The sequence below is a fragment of the Stegostoma tigrinum genome, chromosome 45 (genome assembly GCF_030684315.1).
Source record: "Stegostoma tigrinum isolate sSteTig4 chromosome 45, sSteTig4.hap1, whole genome shotgun sequence".
NCBI classification, from domain to species: domain Eukaryota; kingdom Metazoa; phylum Chordata; class Chondrichthyes; order Orectolobiformes; family Stegostomatidae; genus Stegostoma; species Stegostoma tigrinum.
In genome coordinates this window covers 1,728,190-1,744,787 of record NC_081398.1, presented here as the reverse complement: position 1 = coordinate 1,744,787, position 16,598 = coordinate 1,728,190, and the positions used below count along the sequence as shown (strand labels likewise).

At 44.5% G+C, this 16,598-nt stretch overlaps 1 protein-coding gene across 3 annotated transcripts in view; it reads right to left on the bottom strand.

Annotated features, from left to right (window-relative positions):
• Window positions 1–16,598, bottom strand: part of LOC125448702 (very long-chain specific acyl-CoA dehydrogenase, mitochondrial-like) — a 78,098-nt gene that overhangs the window by 25,242 nt on the left and 36,258 nt on the right. For all 3 annotated transcript variants that reach the window (XM_059642717.1, XM_059642718.1, XM_059642719.1), the window contains one exon: window positions 249–353. In XM_059642717.1, the coding sequence (XP_059498700.1) occupies window positions 249–353 (105 nt within the window). The remainder of the gene's footprint in view (window positions 1–248; window positions 354–16,598) is intronic.

Below are 16,598 nucleotides of genomic sequence, written 5' to 3'. Positions count from 1 at the left end.
GCAGCTTTCCTACATTAAAGCAGTGACTACATTCAAAATGAGCTGTGAAGCAGTCTGAAATGTTCACAGGTGGTGAAAGATGCTGTAGGAACCCAAGTCTATTTCATGAAGATTGCTGTGCCCAGTTACAGGATGGAACTTGCAGTCACTGGGCAGCGTTAAGATTAGGAAAAGAGAGACTTGAGAGTTTCCTGGAGGACCAAACACAAGCTGCTCAAGTTGAAGCACAGCCCGTAATCTGCCCTTACCTCTGTCACATACTGCAGCATTGCCATGTGAGCAACCTTCTCCTGAATGGCACCAAAGTTGTGAATCTTGCTCCCAAACTGGGTCCGATTTGCAGCATGGTCAACCTAACAAAATGAAATAAAATAGTGTTAGAACACTCTAATTTTGAACCAGTAAACGCTTCTGAATCTGTGAACGGATTTGATGGGATGGATGTACAGAAGATTACTCCATTTATGGACGAGACTGGCACTAGGGACCATTAAGTCAGTCAGTCACTGAACATCCATTGGAGAATTCAGGAAAAATGTCATCCTAAAGGAGTGGAGATAATGTAGAACGCACTCACACAGGAGTAGTTGAATTAAATAATGTGGATACACATTTACGAGGCAGCCTGGATATATACATAAGGGAGAAAGGAACAGAATGATAAGCTGATAGGGGGAGATGAAGAGGACTTGGAGAGACCTGTGTGGAGCAGAAACACTAACACCAAAGAGATGGGCCAACAGCCTGTTTCTGTACTAATAGGAATATAAATATATAAACTACATGGGGAAAAACTGGAAGATACTGAACAGTTTGAACATTTCCCAGAACTAAAATAGAGCTCATTGCCCTTCATTGTTGGAAAAGCTGCCTTTGGAACACACTATGGGGCCTCTGTGATGACGGCTGCCTAGGAACCCTGGCTGTATTTGACTTCTGCTTCAAACACCTCACGAAGAAAGAGAAAGGTAACTCAGCAACAAGGAGCAGTGAGGCTGCAAGATTTTTCTCTCTCCATTTCTCACTGGGAAATAAAATTTGGGAACCTGTTAAAGTTGACAGCCCGGTGTATTGGCTACCTTGCAAATCCTGAAACACTGAACCATCACTACAATCTAAGGACTTGATTTCCAATCAAATTGAAGCTTCCATCAGTACATGGCTGTCAACAATTTTATTTTGTCAACAAGATGATCAGTGGACTGGGAGAATTCATCAACTTTGATTCTTTATCTTGAAGACATTGGTCAATAAGGATATTTTCTTCCATTCCTTTTTAAATGATATCACCGCAGAGTCAGTGTATGTGTGTCAACTATTTGTTTGGGAGTAAAAGGGGGACACCTTCTAATAATTAATTAGAACATAGATAATGACCAGTTTTGCCAATTGCTTTAAAATAAGCTGTGTGTAATGATAAAGGGATTATTTTGTTGATTGATGGTCGAAGTCTTTTTATTCTGGAAGGCAGTACCAAGGGGAAACAAACGCCTATTCTGGCGATAGAGTTTAAACATTTATATTAATGGCATAACTTGTGGAGTAGTTTGACTTGATTGTCAAGGTGTTCTTTCCTCTCAGTTGCAGCAGTACAATGAACTGGAATCATGAAGAGATGTGCCGTTTAACACATATGCCTGTGCCAATGGGTTGAAAGGGCAAACCAATAAACGTGTAACAGTTCATCTAATTCTCCACTAGAAATTTATTACTGAATCTTTTCCCCACCACTTCTGCAAAGGATGGGTTATGGGCCGATTTGCCATATGAGAAATCATTTTCCCATCTCCTCAACACTACACTTTTTGAGAACTGCCTTAAACCAATACGTTATGAAGCCAAGTTGTAGGATGTAAGTGCCAGTGGCTTCACCCGGCTTCCTGATAAGTTCACCATTCGTCTCAGATTGAGTGAGTTAATGCCTACATTCAGGGGGAACAAAGCGAGTGACAAAGTGGTCGCCTAGCAACATTGCTAATCGAAGGTGTAAAGCAGGGAATGGACTAAATGTACAAAATTCACGCTCAAAACCCACCAAGTCAGCTGGATTACATCAGGAACATTACAGAATTGTTACAGTACAGGGAGCAGCCATTTGACCTACTGTGTCCACGGTGGCTCTACAAACAATATCCCTCCTTGAGCCATTCTATCAGCTCTCTGTAACCTTTTCAAACTGTCTGATTTCCCTTTGAGTGCCTCAAATGAGCCTGGTCCACCATAGCCTTTAAGTAGCACATCTCTAATTTGGAAATAAAAGGCAGTATCTGTCATATAGTGAGAAGATTGAAAGGCTTGTAGAGGTGACAACTATAATATGGTAATGAGATGGTATACATGATGCAATGCCACACAATCTTTCTCTCTCTCTCTCTCTCTTTCTCTCTCTCGCAGCTGAATGGCAAGATGAAGACAGTAAAATGTTTCTTAAATAAAGTTGATATTTTCATTTTGTCAGACTGTTATCAAAAACATAACCAGCACATCCAAGTCACTTTAGTGAAGGAAAACTGCTATTCTCACCCAATCTGGGTCTATTTGTAACTCCTGTCCCAAACCAGGGTAGTTAATTCTCAAATACTGCCTCAAGCAACCAAATAATGAGATTAACGTGAAAAGAAAACCTCACAAATCTGTTTACCCATTTACTAGTATGAATAACCCTAATCCGTAAGCTAAACACGAATTCTAAAAAGTCATTTACCCATTAAAATCCATTGCACAAAAGGAGAGAAATCAAACCTGCTCCAATACAACAGCATAGATAGTGGGCTACATTTCAATCTTAATCTCAACTCAATGTTTCATAATTTGCACAAGACTTGCTAAATTTAACTCTGACAACTGTCTACCAAGTACAAATGTAAGATGGGGAATTTTCTTGGTGCACAAGGATGTGGGACAGAGTGCCAATAGCAGACCTCCAAGCTCTCTTGGGTAAGATCGGACACATGTGCACAATGAAATAAATTGAGAGAGAAGAAAGATATGTTTGATAAATCACTGAGGGTGCTCAAGACTCTCGATTACCGTAATGACATCAAAAGATATGGGGATTGTAACAAAAGTATATGCGCGAAATTGCAATGCTCTCTCAGCACTGACCATCGCACCCCCCCCAAACCACCGAAAGCGCGGCACTCCCTCAAGCACTGACCCTCCAACAGTGTGGCACACCCTCAGCACTAATCTCTGATAGTGTGACACTGTCAAAGCTGACCCTCTGACAATGTGGCACTCCATCCACGCTGACCTGCCGGCAGCGTACTTCTGTCTCCATAGCCAATGGGAGCTTGTGCCTAGTCCATGAACATAAATTTCTCTCTGCATTTCATTCTTTGTATCAGCAACTCTGATGCAACAGCAGAACTCTATTGACTGCTTTGGGAAAGTTGCTACAGAAATGCAACAGGGAAGGTAGACGGGAACAGAGGAAGAAACAAAGGCTTTGCAAAAATAAAATATGTACAATGTCGATGAATAAAATTTGGCTTAAAATGGAAAAATCTTTTTGAAAATATTTGAATTGGAATTCAAAAACAGAAACTAGGTCAGGTAGATTTGTTATGCAAGATGTGAGAAGCACATGTGGTAAGAGGCCTGCAACTCGGATATAACTGTTTGAAGCAGAAAAAACACAAACAAGCAGTTTCCTAAAATATCTGCAGCCCCACCACTCACTCATCCTGTCACCTGACCAACCTCATCGCCACAGCTGCCACAGCAACAGTGCTCAATACAGCAGATTTGACAAAATGAGAAGTAGAGTTCTCACCACCCCTTCCTCACTCGATTGGGAAACTCCCCGTGTACAGCGGCCCTGTGAGAAAAACAAGATATCATGTTCTCTGCCCACAACCTCCACCCTCGTGGCCAGCCCTTTCTCAATGTGCTGACTCAGACCAGGGGGAATAGTCGCTCAGGACTATCTACTATTTTCCAATATCCACTCCTTCCACCACTAATGCTCAATAGCAGCATATTCTGGTACAAGATGCACTGCATTAAGCCCCAGAAACTACTCCAACAGCACTTGCTCTATGTTGGGCTGTTAGTGCCAGTGCCGCGAAGCCCAACATCCCATGAAGCCGAGGTTGCTACTCATGATCCTTGTCTGAGGACTTCTGAAATAGATGATTTTGGGTGTGGAAAGGGTTAATCACAGACCTGGCATTGGGGTGAGGATAGGAAGAAGCAACACTGGCACACTGTATTCTTTATGACAACGGGCATTAGCTTTACCTGGTGAATAGATGCTGGTTGTTTCTGTGGGTAACACCCCCAACTCCAAGTCCCACTCCAGAGTAGTTGAGCCTTAATCCAGACTGACACTGCAGTACTCACACAGCACCTGTACCCTCAGCACTGCCTCCCCTCAAAGGGGATGTTAAACTGAGGCACTGTTCAGGATAACAAAGTGTGCAGCTGGATGAACACAGCAGGCCAAGCAGCATCTTAGCAGGACAAAAGCTGACATTTCGGGCCTAGACCCTTCTTCAGAAAAGGGGAGGGGGAGAGGGAACTGGAATAAATAGGGAGAGAGGGGGAGGCGGATCAAAGATGGATAGAGGAGAAGATAGGTGGAGAGGAGACAGACAAGTTAAAGGGGCGGGGATGGAACTTGTAGAAGTTAGTGTAGGTGGGGAGGTAGGGAGGGGATTATTAGCATTAACATTGTTCAGGATGCCTTGATGATTGTAAAAGGTACTATTTTGTGGACAGGCAGCAGAATTTTCCCCAGTGTTGTGACAAATATTTAACCTCTCAGTATCAGCAAAACATAGATGATCTACAAATATTCAAACCAGGAGCAGAATTTAGACCATTTTGCCCCGTGTACCTACTCTGCTATTCAATAACTTCGTGGCCGATATCAATATTTCAAACTCGATATTCCATCTATTCCCAATAACCTTTCAATTCCCTTCATCTGTCTTACAAATGATGATGCCTCCTTCTGAGGCACAGAACTCCAAAGATGCACAAACTTCTGTCCTCAAAGGGTGACCATTGACTTTAAAAAAAACCTCTCCTAGTTCTGGATTGACGCACAACCCACATCTACCTATCAAGACTAAATTAAAACTGAAAGAACTGCAGATGCTGTAAATCAGGAACAAAAACAGAAGTGGCTGGGAAAGCTCAGCAGATCTGGCAGCATGTGTGAAGAAAATACTCAGAGTTAACATTTTGTGTCCAGTCACCCTTCCTTAGAACTGATGGCAGCTAAGAAAACATTGGTTTAAATGCAGCAAACACGAAGGGGAACGGGTGAGAGTGAATGATAGAATAAAGGATAAAGAGCCCAAAGCGGGAGAAGAGCAGTGGAATAGACAAAGGAGTTGATAACGATCTGGGCTAGCTGTGTGAATAATTGTTAATGGGGACTGTTAGTGATTAACAATAGGTAGTGTGTAATGGCAGGCTATGGGATAACAAGGCCTGGTTGTGGGGTAGGGGGCTGGGACACGGGACAGTTTAGGTTTAGGCCCTAAAATTATTGAACTTGATATTGAGTCCAGAGGTCCACAGGGTCCCCAAGCGGAAACGAGGTGTTAGAACATAGAACATAGAACATAGAACATAGATCAGTACAGCACAGAACAGGCCCTTCAGCCCACAATGTTGTGCCGACCATTGATCCTCATGTATGCACCCTCAAATTTCTGTGACCATATGCATGTCCAGCAGTCTCTTAAATGACCCCAATGACCTTGCTTCCACAACTGCTGCTGGCAACGCATTCCATGCTCTCACAACTCTCTGCGTAAAGAACCTGCCTCTGACATCCCCTCTATACTTTCCACCAACCAGCTTAAAACTATGACCCCTCGTGCTAGCCATTTCTGCCCTGGGAAATAGTCTCTGGCTATCAACTCTATCCATGCCTCTCATTATCTTGTATACCTCAATTAGGTCACCTCTCCTCCTCCTTTTCTCCAATGAAAAGAGACCAAGCTCAGTCAACCTCTCTTCATAAGATAAGCCCTCCAGTCCAGGCAGCATCCTGGTAAACCTCCTCTGAACCCTCTCCAAAGCATCCACATCTTTCCTATAATAGGGCGCCCAGAACTGGACGCAGTATTCCAAGTGCGGTCTAACCAAAGTTTTATAGAGCTGCAACAAGATCTCACGACTCTTAAACTCAATCCCCCTGTTAATGAAAGCCAAAACACCATATGCTTTCTTAACAACCCTGTCCACTTGGGTGGCCATTTTAAGGGATCTATGTATCTGCACACCAAGATCCCTCTGTTCCTCCACACTGCCAAGAATCCTATCCTTAATCCTGTACTCAGCTTTCAAATTCGACCTTCCAAAATGCATCACCTCGCATTTATCCAGGTTGAACTCCATCTGCCACCTCTCAGCCCATCTCTGCATCCTGTCAATGTCCCACTGCAGCCTACAACAGCCCTCTACACTGTCAACGACACCTCCGACCTTTGTGTCATCTGCAAACTTGCTGACCCATCCTTCAATTCCCTCGTCCAAGTCATTAATAAAAATTACAAACAGTAGAGGCCCAAGGACAGAGCCCTGTGGAACCCCACTCACCACTGACTTCCAGGCAGAATATTTTCCTTCTACTACCACTCGCTGTCTTCTGTTGGCCAGCCAATTCTGTATCCAAGCAGCTAAGTTCCCCTGTATCCCATTCCTCCTGACCTTCTGAATGAGCCTTCCATGGGGAACCTTATCAAATGCCTTACTGAAGTCCATATACACCACATCCACAGCTCGACCCTCATCAACCTTTCTAGTCACATCCTCAAAAAACTCGATAAGGTTTGTAAGGCATGACCTACCCCTCACAAAGCCGTGTTGACTGTATTTGATCAAGCCATGCTCTTCCAGATGGTCATAAATCTTATCCCTCAGAATCCTTTCTAACACCTTGCAGACGACAGACGTGAGACTTACCGGTCTATAATTGCCGGGGATTTCCCTATTTCCTTTCTTGAAGAGAGGAATTACATTTGCCTCTCTCCAGTCCTCAGGTACGACTCCAGTGGAGAGCGAGGATGCAAAGATCTTCGCAAGTGGCGAAGCAATTGCATTTCTCGCTTCCCAAAGCAGCCGAGGACAAATCTGATCCGGGCCTGGCGACTTGTCAATCTTAATGTTTGACAAAATTTTCAGCACATCAGCTTCCTCTATCTCTATCCATTCCAGCATGCACACCTGCTCTTCAAAGGTTTCATTCACTACAAAGTTGGTTTCTTTCGTAAAGACAGAAGCAAAAAACTCATTTAGGGCTTCCCCTACCTCCTCAGGCTCCACACACAAGTTCCCTATGCTATCCCTGATCGGCCCTACTCTTTCTTTGACCATTCTCTTATTCCTCAAGTAAGTGTAAAATGCCTTTGTGTTTTCCCGGATTCCTTCTGCCAAGCCTTTCTCGTGCCCCCTCCTGGCTCTCCTCAGACCATTTTTGAGCTCCTTCCTTGCCTGCATGTAATCCTCTCTAGCTGAACTTGACCCTAGCTTCCTCCACCTTATGTAAGCTACCTTCTTCCTTTTCACTAGAAGCTCCACCGCTCTCGTCATCCAAGGTTCCTTAATCTTACCCCTTCTTGCCTGTCTCAGAGGGACATATTTACTCATCACTCGCAACAACTGTTCCTTAAACCATCTCCACATGTCTATAGTTCCCTTACCATGGAACAACTGCTCCCAGTCCATGCTTCCTAACTCATGTCTAATCGCATCATAGTTTCCTCTTCCCCAATTAAATATCCTCCCATTTTGCCTAATCCTCTCCTTCTCCATAGCTATGTAGAATGTGAGGCAGTTATGGTCACTATCACCAAAATGCTCTCCCACCACAAGATCCAATACCTGCCCCGGCTCGTTTCCGAGCACCAAGTCTAGAATGGCCTCTCCCATCGTCGGCCTGTCAACGTACTGCGTTAGGAAACCCTCCTGAACACACCTTACAAAAACAGCTCCATTCAAATCTTCTGCTCGAAGGAGGTTCCAATCAATATTAGGAAAGTTAAAGTCACCCATTACAACCACCCTACTGCGTCCACACTTTTCCAAAATCTCCCGACCTAAGCTTTCTTCAATCTCCCTGCTGCTATTGGGGGGCCTGTAGTAAACCCCTAACAAGGTGACTACTCCCTTGCTGTTCCTAATTTCCACCCACACTGACTCGGTAGGCAGATCTTCCTCGACAATGGAAGCTTCTGTAGCTGTGATACCCTCTCTGAATAGTAGTGCTACACCCCCTCCTCTTTTTCCCCCCTCCCTATTCTTTTTAAATGTTCTAAACCCTGGAACATCCAGCAACCATTCCTGCCCATGAGAAACCCATGTCTCTGTTATGGCCACAACATCATAGCACCAGGTAATGATCCATGCTCTAAGTTCATCACTTTTATTCCTGATACTCCTTGCATTAAAGCAAACACACTTTAACCGATCCCTTGGTTCCTTCCCAGGAAAATCCTTCCCACTAGCTGGTCTACCTCTTGCTACTGCCTCACCTGCATCAACGCTCACCTCTGGTATACAGCTCAGGTTCCCACCCCCCTGCCATACTAGTTTAAACCCTCTCAAACTACTCGAGCAAACCTTCCACCCAGGACATTGGTCCCCTTCCAGTTCAGATGCAACCCGTCCTTCTTGTACAGGTCCCACCTTCCCCAGAAGGCATCCTAATTATCAACATATCTGAAGCCCTCCCTCCTACACCAGCTGCGTAGCCACGTGTTCAGCTGCGCCCGCTCCCTGTTCCTCACCTCGCTATCTCGTGGCACCGGTAGTAAACCAGAGAACACTACTCTGTTCGTCCTGCTCTGCAGCTTCCATCCTAACTCCCTGAAATCACTTTTTATATCCTCAAACCTATTTCTGGCTATATCATTTGTTTATCCAGCTTGTGTTGAGCTTTACTGGAACACTGCAGCAAGTCAGAGACAAAGGTGTTGGCTAGGGAACAGGGTGGTGGGTTAACATGGCAGGCAACTGGAAGCTCAGGGCCTCTTTTGCGAGCAATAAAAGATATTACACAAAGCAGTCACCCAGTCTATGTTGCATTTCCCTAATGTACAAGAGATCACATTGTGAGCGGCGAGTGTAGTAGACTAGTTTCTGGGAAGTGCAGGTGAGGTGTTGTTTCATCTGGAAGGCATGTTTGGGCCCTTGGATACTGGGTGAGGTAAATGGGCAGGTGTTATACCTTCACGGTTGGAGGGGAAGGTGCCATGGGGCTGTGGGTCGTTGTTATGTGAAGGAAGATTGGACCAAGGTGTCCTGGAGGGAACAGTCCCTGCAAAAGGCAGGCAAGGGAGGGGAGGGGAATATGTGGCTGGTGGTGGCATCTCATTGGAGGTGGGGCTGAAATGGCACCTGATGATCTTCTGGATAGCGAGTTTTGAGAAGATTTGTAGCTCAGGTTGAGGTTCTGGACGTGAGTTTGCTCGCTGAGCTGGAAGGTTCGTTCTTAGACGTTTTGTCACCATTCTAGGTTCTTAGCAGAGGCAGTAATGCAGAGACTCGAACAAACAGCTCTGCCAATCATCCAACCCAAAATTTGGGTCCGTAACGTGGATGACACCTTTCTCAACACTAAACAAAACAAATTAGAGGAAACGTTCAAGACCATCAATAATACCCTTTACTGGCATAACATTCACAAAAGAGGAGGAAAACAACAGCAAACTGCCATTCCTAGATGTCACAGTAGAGCGAACAGTCAATGGGGAACTTCAAACCAGCGTCTACAGGAAAACAACACATACGGACCAAATACTGAACTACAGGAGCAACCATCCCAACGCCCACAAACGAAGCTGCATTAGAACATTATTCCAACGAGCCACCACACACTGCAGCACAGAGGAACTATGCAGAGCAGAGGAAAATCACCTATACAGCATATTCAAAAAGAATGGGTACCCTATGAACACAGTCCGCTGATTCCTCAGCAATAAACCCAAACAAACAGACAAACCGGAGGGGGGGGTCTGTGTGGGATGCTCTTCAGAGAGTCAGTGTGAACTTGTTGGGTGGAATGGTCTCTTTCCACACTGGAGGGATTCTATTCTATCCTAAATCTACAACTTCCTTCTCCCCTTCGCAACATGTTTTCCGACCTAACTTGGTGTCATCTGTGAATGTAGTTGCCATGTTTTCACTCTGTTCCTCTAGGTCATTGATGCAAGTTAGAAAAAGGCTGACACCCCAGCACTGACACCTGCAGCATTCCACTTGCCACATCCTGCCAATCAGATGAAGACCCAATTGTGCAGACTGTCCTTTCTTCTGCCAGCAAGCCAATTCTATCCTTGTTAATATGTTATGCCTCCTGCACCATAAGCTTTTGGTAATAACCTTTGGCATGGCAGCTCATCACATACCTTCTGGAGATTCACACACACAGCATGCCTGCAAGTTTCCTTTTCTCTACAACACATTACTCCTTCAAAGAACGCCAATATAATGGTTAAATACAATTTCCCTTTGACAAAACTATGATAAATCTTCTCAGTTACCTTGAGCCATTCTCCGCTCTTTCAAGTGGTATGTTAATTCAATCATATTGTAGTCACTACTACCTCAAGGTGCCTTCGGGTCATAGAGCTGTACAGTGTGGAAACAGACCCGTTGGTCCAACTCCTCCATGCCGACCAGATATCCTAATTAATCTCACCCCATTTGCCAGCATTTGGCCCATATCCCTCTAAACCCTTCCTATTCATATACTTAACCAGATGCCTTTTCAATGTTGGAATTGTACCAGGCTCCACCACTTCCTCTGGCAGCTCATTCCATACACGCACCACCCTCTGTGTGAAAATGTTGCCTCTTAGGTCCCTTTACAATTTTTTCCCTCTCACCTTAAAGCTATGCCCCTCTAGTTTTGGACTCCCCCTACCCTGGGGAAAAGACCTTTGCTGTTCACCCTATCCATGCCCCCCATGATTTTATAAAACTCCGTAAGATCACCCCTCAGCCCCTGACGCTCCGGGGAAAATTGCCCCAGTCTATTCAGCTTCTCCCTGTAGCTCAAACCCTCCAACCCTGGCACCATCATTGTAAATCTTTTCTGAACCCTTTGAAGTTTCATCCTTCCTATAGCAGGGAGACCAGAATGGCGCACAGTATTCCAAAAGGGACCCTGACCAATGTCCTGTACAGCTGCAACATGACCTTCCCAATGCCTATATTCAATGCACTGACCAATAAAGGCAAGATCACCAAACGCCACATTACATAGAACCAGTTGAATATGACCTGCATAATAAAATGTGAGGCTGGATGAACACAGCAGGCCAAGCAGCATCTCAGGAGCACAAAAGCTGATGTTTCGGGCCTAGACCCTTCATCAGAGAGGGGGATGGGGGGAGGGAACTGGAATAAATAGGGAGAGAGGGGGAGGCGGACCGAAGATGGAGAGTAAAGAAGATAGGTGGAGAAGGTGTGGGTGGGGAGGTAGGGAGGGGATAGGTCAGTCCAGGGAAGACGGACAGGTCAAGGAGGTGGGATGAGGTTAGTAGGTAGCTGGGGGTGCGGCCCATCCCAGGCCCCAAGATGACATTCCACATTAAGCAGAGGTTCACCTGCACATCTGCCAATGTGGTATACTGCATCCACTGTACCCGGTGCGGCTTTCTCTACATTGGGGAAACCAAGCGGAGGCTTGGGGACCGCTTTGCAGAACACCTCCGCTCAGTTCGCAACAAACAACTGCACCTCCCAGTCGCAAACCATTTCCACTCCCCCTCCCATTCTCTTGATGACATGTCCATCATGGGCCTCCTGCACTGCCACAATGATGCCACCCGAAGGTTGCAGGAACAGCAACTCATATTCCGCCTGGGAACCCTGCAGCCATATGGTATCAATGTGGACTTCACCAGTTTCAAAATCTCCCCTTCCCCCACTGCATCCCTAAACCAGCCCAGTTCATCCCCTCCCCCCACTGCACCACACAACCAGCCCAGCTCTTCCCCCCCACCCACTGCATCCCAAAACCAGTCCAACCTGTCTCTGCCTCCCTAACCGGTTCTTCCTCTCACCCATCCCTTCCTCCCACCCCAAGCCGCACCTCCATTTCCTACCTACTAACCTCATCCCACCTCCTTGACCTGTCCGTCTTCCCTGGACTGACCTATCCCCTCCCTACCTCCCCACCCACACCTTCTCCACCTATCTTCTTTACTCTCCATCTTCGGTCCGCCTCCCCCTCTCTCCCTATTTATTCCAGTTCCCTCCCCCCATCCCCCTCTCTGATGAAGGGTCTAGACCCGAAACGTCAGCTTTTGTGCTCCTGAGATGCTGCTTGGCCTGCTGTGTTCATCCAGCCTCACATTTTATTATCTTGGAATCTCCAGCATCTGCAGTTCCCATTATCTCTGAATATGACCTGCACCCTGGTCAGTTCCACAGCGTGCAGCTTAAGAAACTCTCTCAAAAGCATTCTATTAACTCCTTATCTAGTCTACTATTGGCAATCTGATTTCTTCAGGTCATAAGTAGATTAAAGGCACCCATTATTATTACTGTCCCTTTACCACAAGAAGATGTCTCCTTGTATATTGAAATGACTGCACAGAGACTGGTATCCCATCACCAAGACCCGCTTTATTTACTTGTGCACAGTACACTGGCTGTGGCCAGCCAGCATGGAGTCAGTCCCCTGAACTGAGGAGATTCTGAATCTCCTGTTTCTATTGGTCAGCCAGGGCTCTCTGACTGGCCCAGGCAAACAACCACAATCAAGGATCTTCGTCAATAAGAGCGACCTGGTTCCAATCACGACATACACTTTGTCCCATATTGCGGTTACGGTGAGGTGGCCTGTAGGCCACTGTCATTAACAGTCTCTCTAAGCAGCACAGCCACTCCAAGGGTCACGCACACTGAACAACATGACGGCGATCCCAAGACTGACTCACAGTTTCCAAGGATCCCACTCCTGACTTCTGTTATGAAGTTGAGTAGAGTACTCGTTTAGAACTTGGTATTTGTAAAATGCTAGGAGTGAAAGTAGTGCGTGGTCCCTTGAAAAGACAGTGCTTTAAAAAGGACTCCTGTGAGCAGCTTGAAAGTTTGCAAGAGCACAGAGAGCACCTGAATTGAAATATTTGTATCAACAGGCCGTACAGTTAGCAGGCCAAGTAGCAGTTTTGTTTTCTTATCAGGACAAGTTCTGAATTTAGCCAATCAATCTGAATGAGGCTTTTACGCTACCAAAACCCAATTACATTTAAATCTGATGGCTTTGACAACATAGGACCAACCCTATTGTAGGAAACTGATATATCATCAGTGTATAAAAGAAGAGGGTAGTTGGACAAAAAGAGGAGGCCTAACTGCCATCTGCCAGAGTTGACAATTCTCAAGACAGAATCACTGGCTCCCACAGTCTTCTCTAAGTATTAGAGAAAGCACCATCTAAAGAACCTAAGTACCTACAGCACAACTAGTTAATATTCTTGATACAAGAACCAACAGAGAAGGCATTCCTGACAGAACATTCAACAGAGAGAGCACAGAATAATCCAGAAGACACATAACCAGGCTGTAATTTTAAGAGACTAAACTCTACTTTATTTTAGTTTTATAAGTGGGACTATTAATTATTGGAACAGCATACCATCAAAGTGTTGTTTTATTCAGGAATAGTTAGTAGTTAGAATGGGTTTATTTGGTTTGAACATAGAACATAGAAAAGTACAGCACAGTACAGGCCCTTTGGCCCACGATGTTGTGCCGTGGAATAATCCTAATCCAAAAATAAAATAACCTACATTCCCCTCAATTCACTGCTGTCCATGTGCATGTCCAGCAGTTGCTTAAATGTCACTAATGAGTGTCTGATTTCTCTCACCAGATGCAGCAACACCTGCTGAGCTTTACCAGCAATTTCTGTTTTCGTAACTTTGGAAGTTCCTGCCTAATACCATGAAAATTGTTTTTTTTTCCAATTTAACTTTTTGATCAGTCTGTCCTTTTCCATAGCTATTTTAAAACTGATAGAATTATGATCACTTGCCCCAAAGTACTCCCTTCCTGTCACCTCAATCATTTGCCTGCCTTATTCCCAACAGGTCAAGTTTTGCTCCTTCTCTTGAATGTACATCCACATACTGAATAAGAAAGTTTTCTTTCACACACTGAACAAATTCCTTCCCATCCCACCTCTTAACACTATGCCAGGCCCAGTCTATGTTTGAAAAGTTAAAATCCCCAGCCATTACAACCCTATTATTCTCACAGATATCTGAGATCTCCTTACATATTTTCATCTCAATTTCCCGTTGACTACTGGGGGTGCCTTTTGTACAATCCCAACAAGATGGTCACCCCTTTCTTATTTCATAGTTCAACGCAAATAATTTCCTTGGGCAAACTCCCAGGAATCCTCCCTAAGTACTCACTAAGTACAGCCATAATGTTATCCCAAACCAAAATCACCACTCCCCCTCCTCTCTTTCCTCCCCTTAAGTCCCTCATATCATCCACAAACAAAACTGTTTAATCCTGGTGTCAAATTTAAGTCCTTTAAGAAATTTCCAATAAGTGTTGATATTTAACCCCAATCCTGAGGTCTAATTTTGAGTAATAACCTATTTAATTATATTTTTCAAAATCTTACTGATGTTTTCTGAAGGCCCAAACACATTATTTGCATGAGGGAAGCAGCAGGGACCTGTGGGGCAATATTTTCACACAGAGGGTGGATCTGCCAGAGGAAGTGGCACATACATGTACAGCTGAATTCTGCTTATTACAAAGTTTAAAAGACATTTGGACAATTACCCAAAGAGGAAAACTTTACAGGGATATAAAAGCAAATGGGATTAGTACAGTTTAGGAAACTTGGTCGGCACGGACAAATTGGACTGAAGGGTCTATTTCTGTGCTGTATGACTCTGAGACTCTAATAAATGCTCTAAGTTGAATGTTTATATTACTACCCTTCATTATTGGAACTAGTGGATATTCCTGCAATCCTTAAGTGGAAATATGAAATGGAAACTTGCTTTCAGGAATGTATGTTTCCCATGGCCTGACGTAGATGTTTGCAAAAATCTGAGCTCAGACATCCCCACTAAAAGATTTAACTTGGCTGCAGTGGCAAATGTGATGTGTCCTGTTCTACAGGGAAACCAGCTAATTGCTTATGTTGTGAAGGTGACCCATGGCAGCTGATATGGGGGATTTTCTCAATAATTCCAACATGGGTGTATTTGTATAATCTCCGCTGCATCACGTTTGGCAGTCATCAGCACAGTTTCAGAACACAAATGGCAGGTACATGAAGGCAAGTTATGGTATTTATCAAATCAGATGATCACAATACGTTTGATAAAGTTCCCCAAATAGTTCCTGCACATTACTGAATTCCTCAGCAAGGCTCCCTGTCCATACAACCTCAATATTTTCTGCAAAGTAGAAATTATTCTTCAAGGTTAGCAGTTGAATTCTGCTCTTTATAACTTCTGCACACTGAGCTCTGTTTAGAGCATTAGCTACGCCCTGGTGAAGCAGCTTTGGTCACAAGGTCTTTATCAAAATGATGTTTGATGCTCACTGCTCACATCTTGTGCCCTTTTCTAAAAACAAAAGCTGCATGTTTATTTTTGCAGTGACTGAGCTCTGAGGTGGGTCAGCTATTTTATTGGAAAATGCATCTAGGACCAAAGCAGGGCGAAGGATTGCATCCTGAAATGTTAGCTTTGTCTCTTCACAGATGTTGCCTGAGTATTTCCAGCACTTTGTTTTCCTGAACTTCCCCACATTCTGATTTCCCGCATATGTAGTATTTTGCTTAATTACAGTTAGGTTGAGTTGGCCTGTGAAAGGCCTGAGTAATTTTTTTTGCATATTACAAAAAAAAACTGTCCCAGCAATATCAAACGGCTTGGAAAACATCAGCCTTTCAACAGCCGACCCTTAACTATTGAAACAGCCATTCCTCATCCCTGATAAATTTCTGTTGGAATATGCGATTTGCAGCAAGCAGAATCTTCAGTTCTTCATACAGTGTTGGTTTGGCCTCTATAGTGATTAGATGCACTGAACGAATGAAGAACTGAAAACCAAAAATAATTTGGAAGAGGATCGCATTGTAGCAGCATGTATTGTCCATTTCTGCAGAGGCAGCTGAAACAGTTGGAACAGCAAACAACATATTTTCTGACAAAAGCTTGAAACATAAGTAAGATTCAATGCAGCTAAGGCAGGTTGCACATGGTTTGTATCTGTCCTGTCCACAGTTAGTTGCCATCGAAATACACTGCATGGAAAAAAAACTAATAGTCCAGTATAATAAAGTGTGAAGCTGGACGAACATAGCAGGCCAAGCAGCATCCCAGGAGCACAAAAGCCTACGCTTTGAGCCCCGACCCTTCATCAGAGAGCATCTCCATCTCTGATGAAGGGTCCAGATCCAAAACGTCAGCTTCTGTGCTCCTGAGATGCCGCTCGGCCCACTGCGTTCATCCAGCTTCACACTCTGTTATCTTGGATTCTCCAGCATCTGCAGTTCCCATTATCTCTGCAGCATGTTCTAAACAGTTTAGTTTCCTGGATGACCTCCTGACATTTACACCTCCTTGAGATTTCCCAGTTGGTCATGT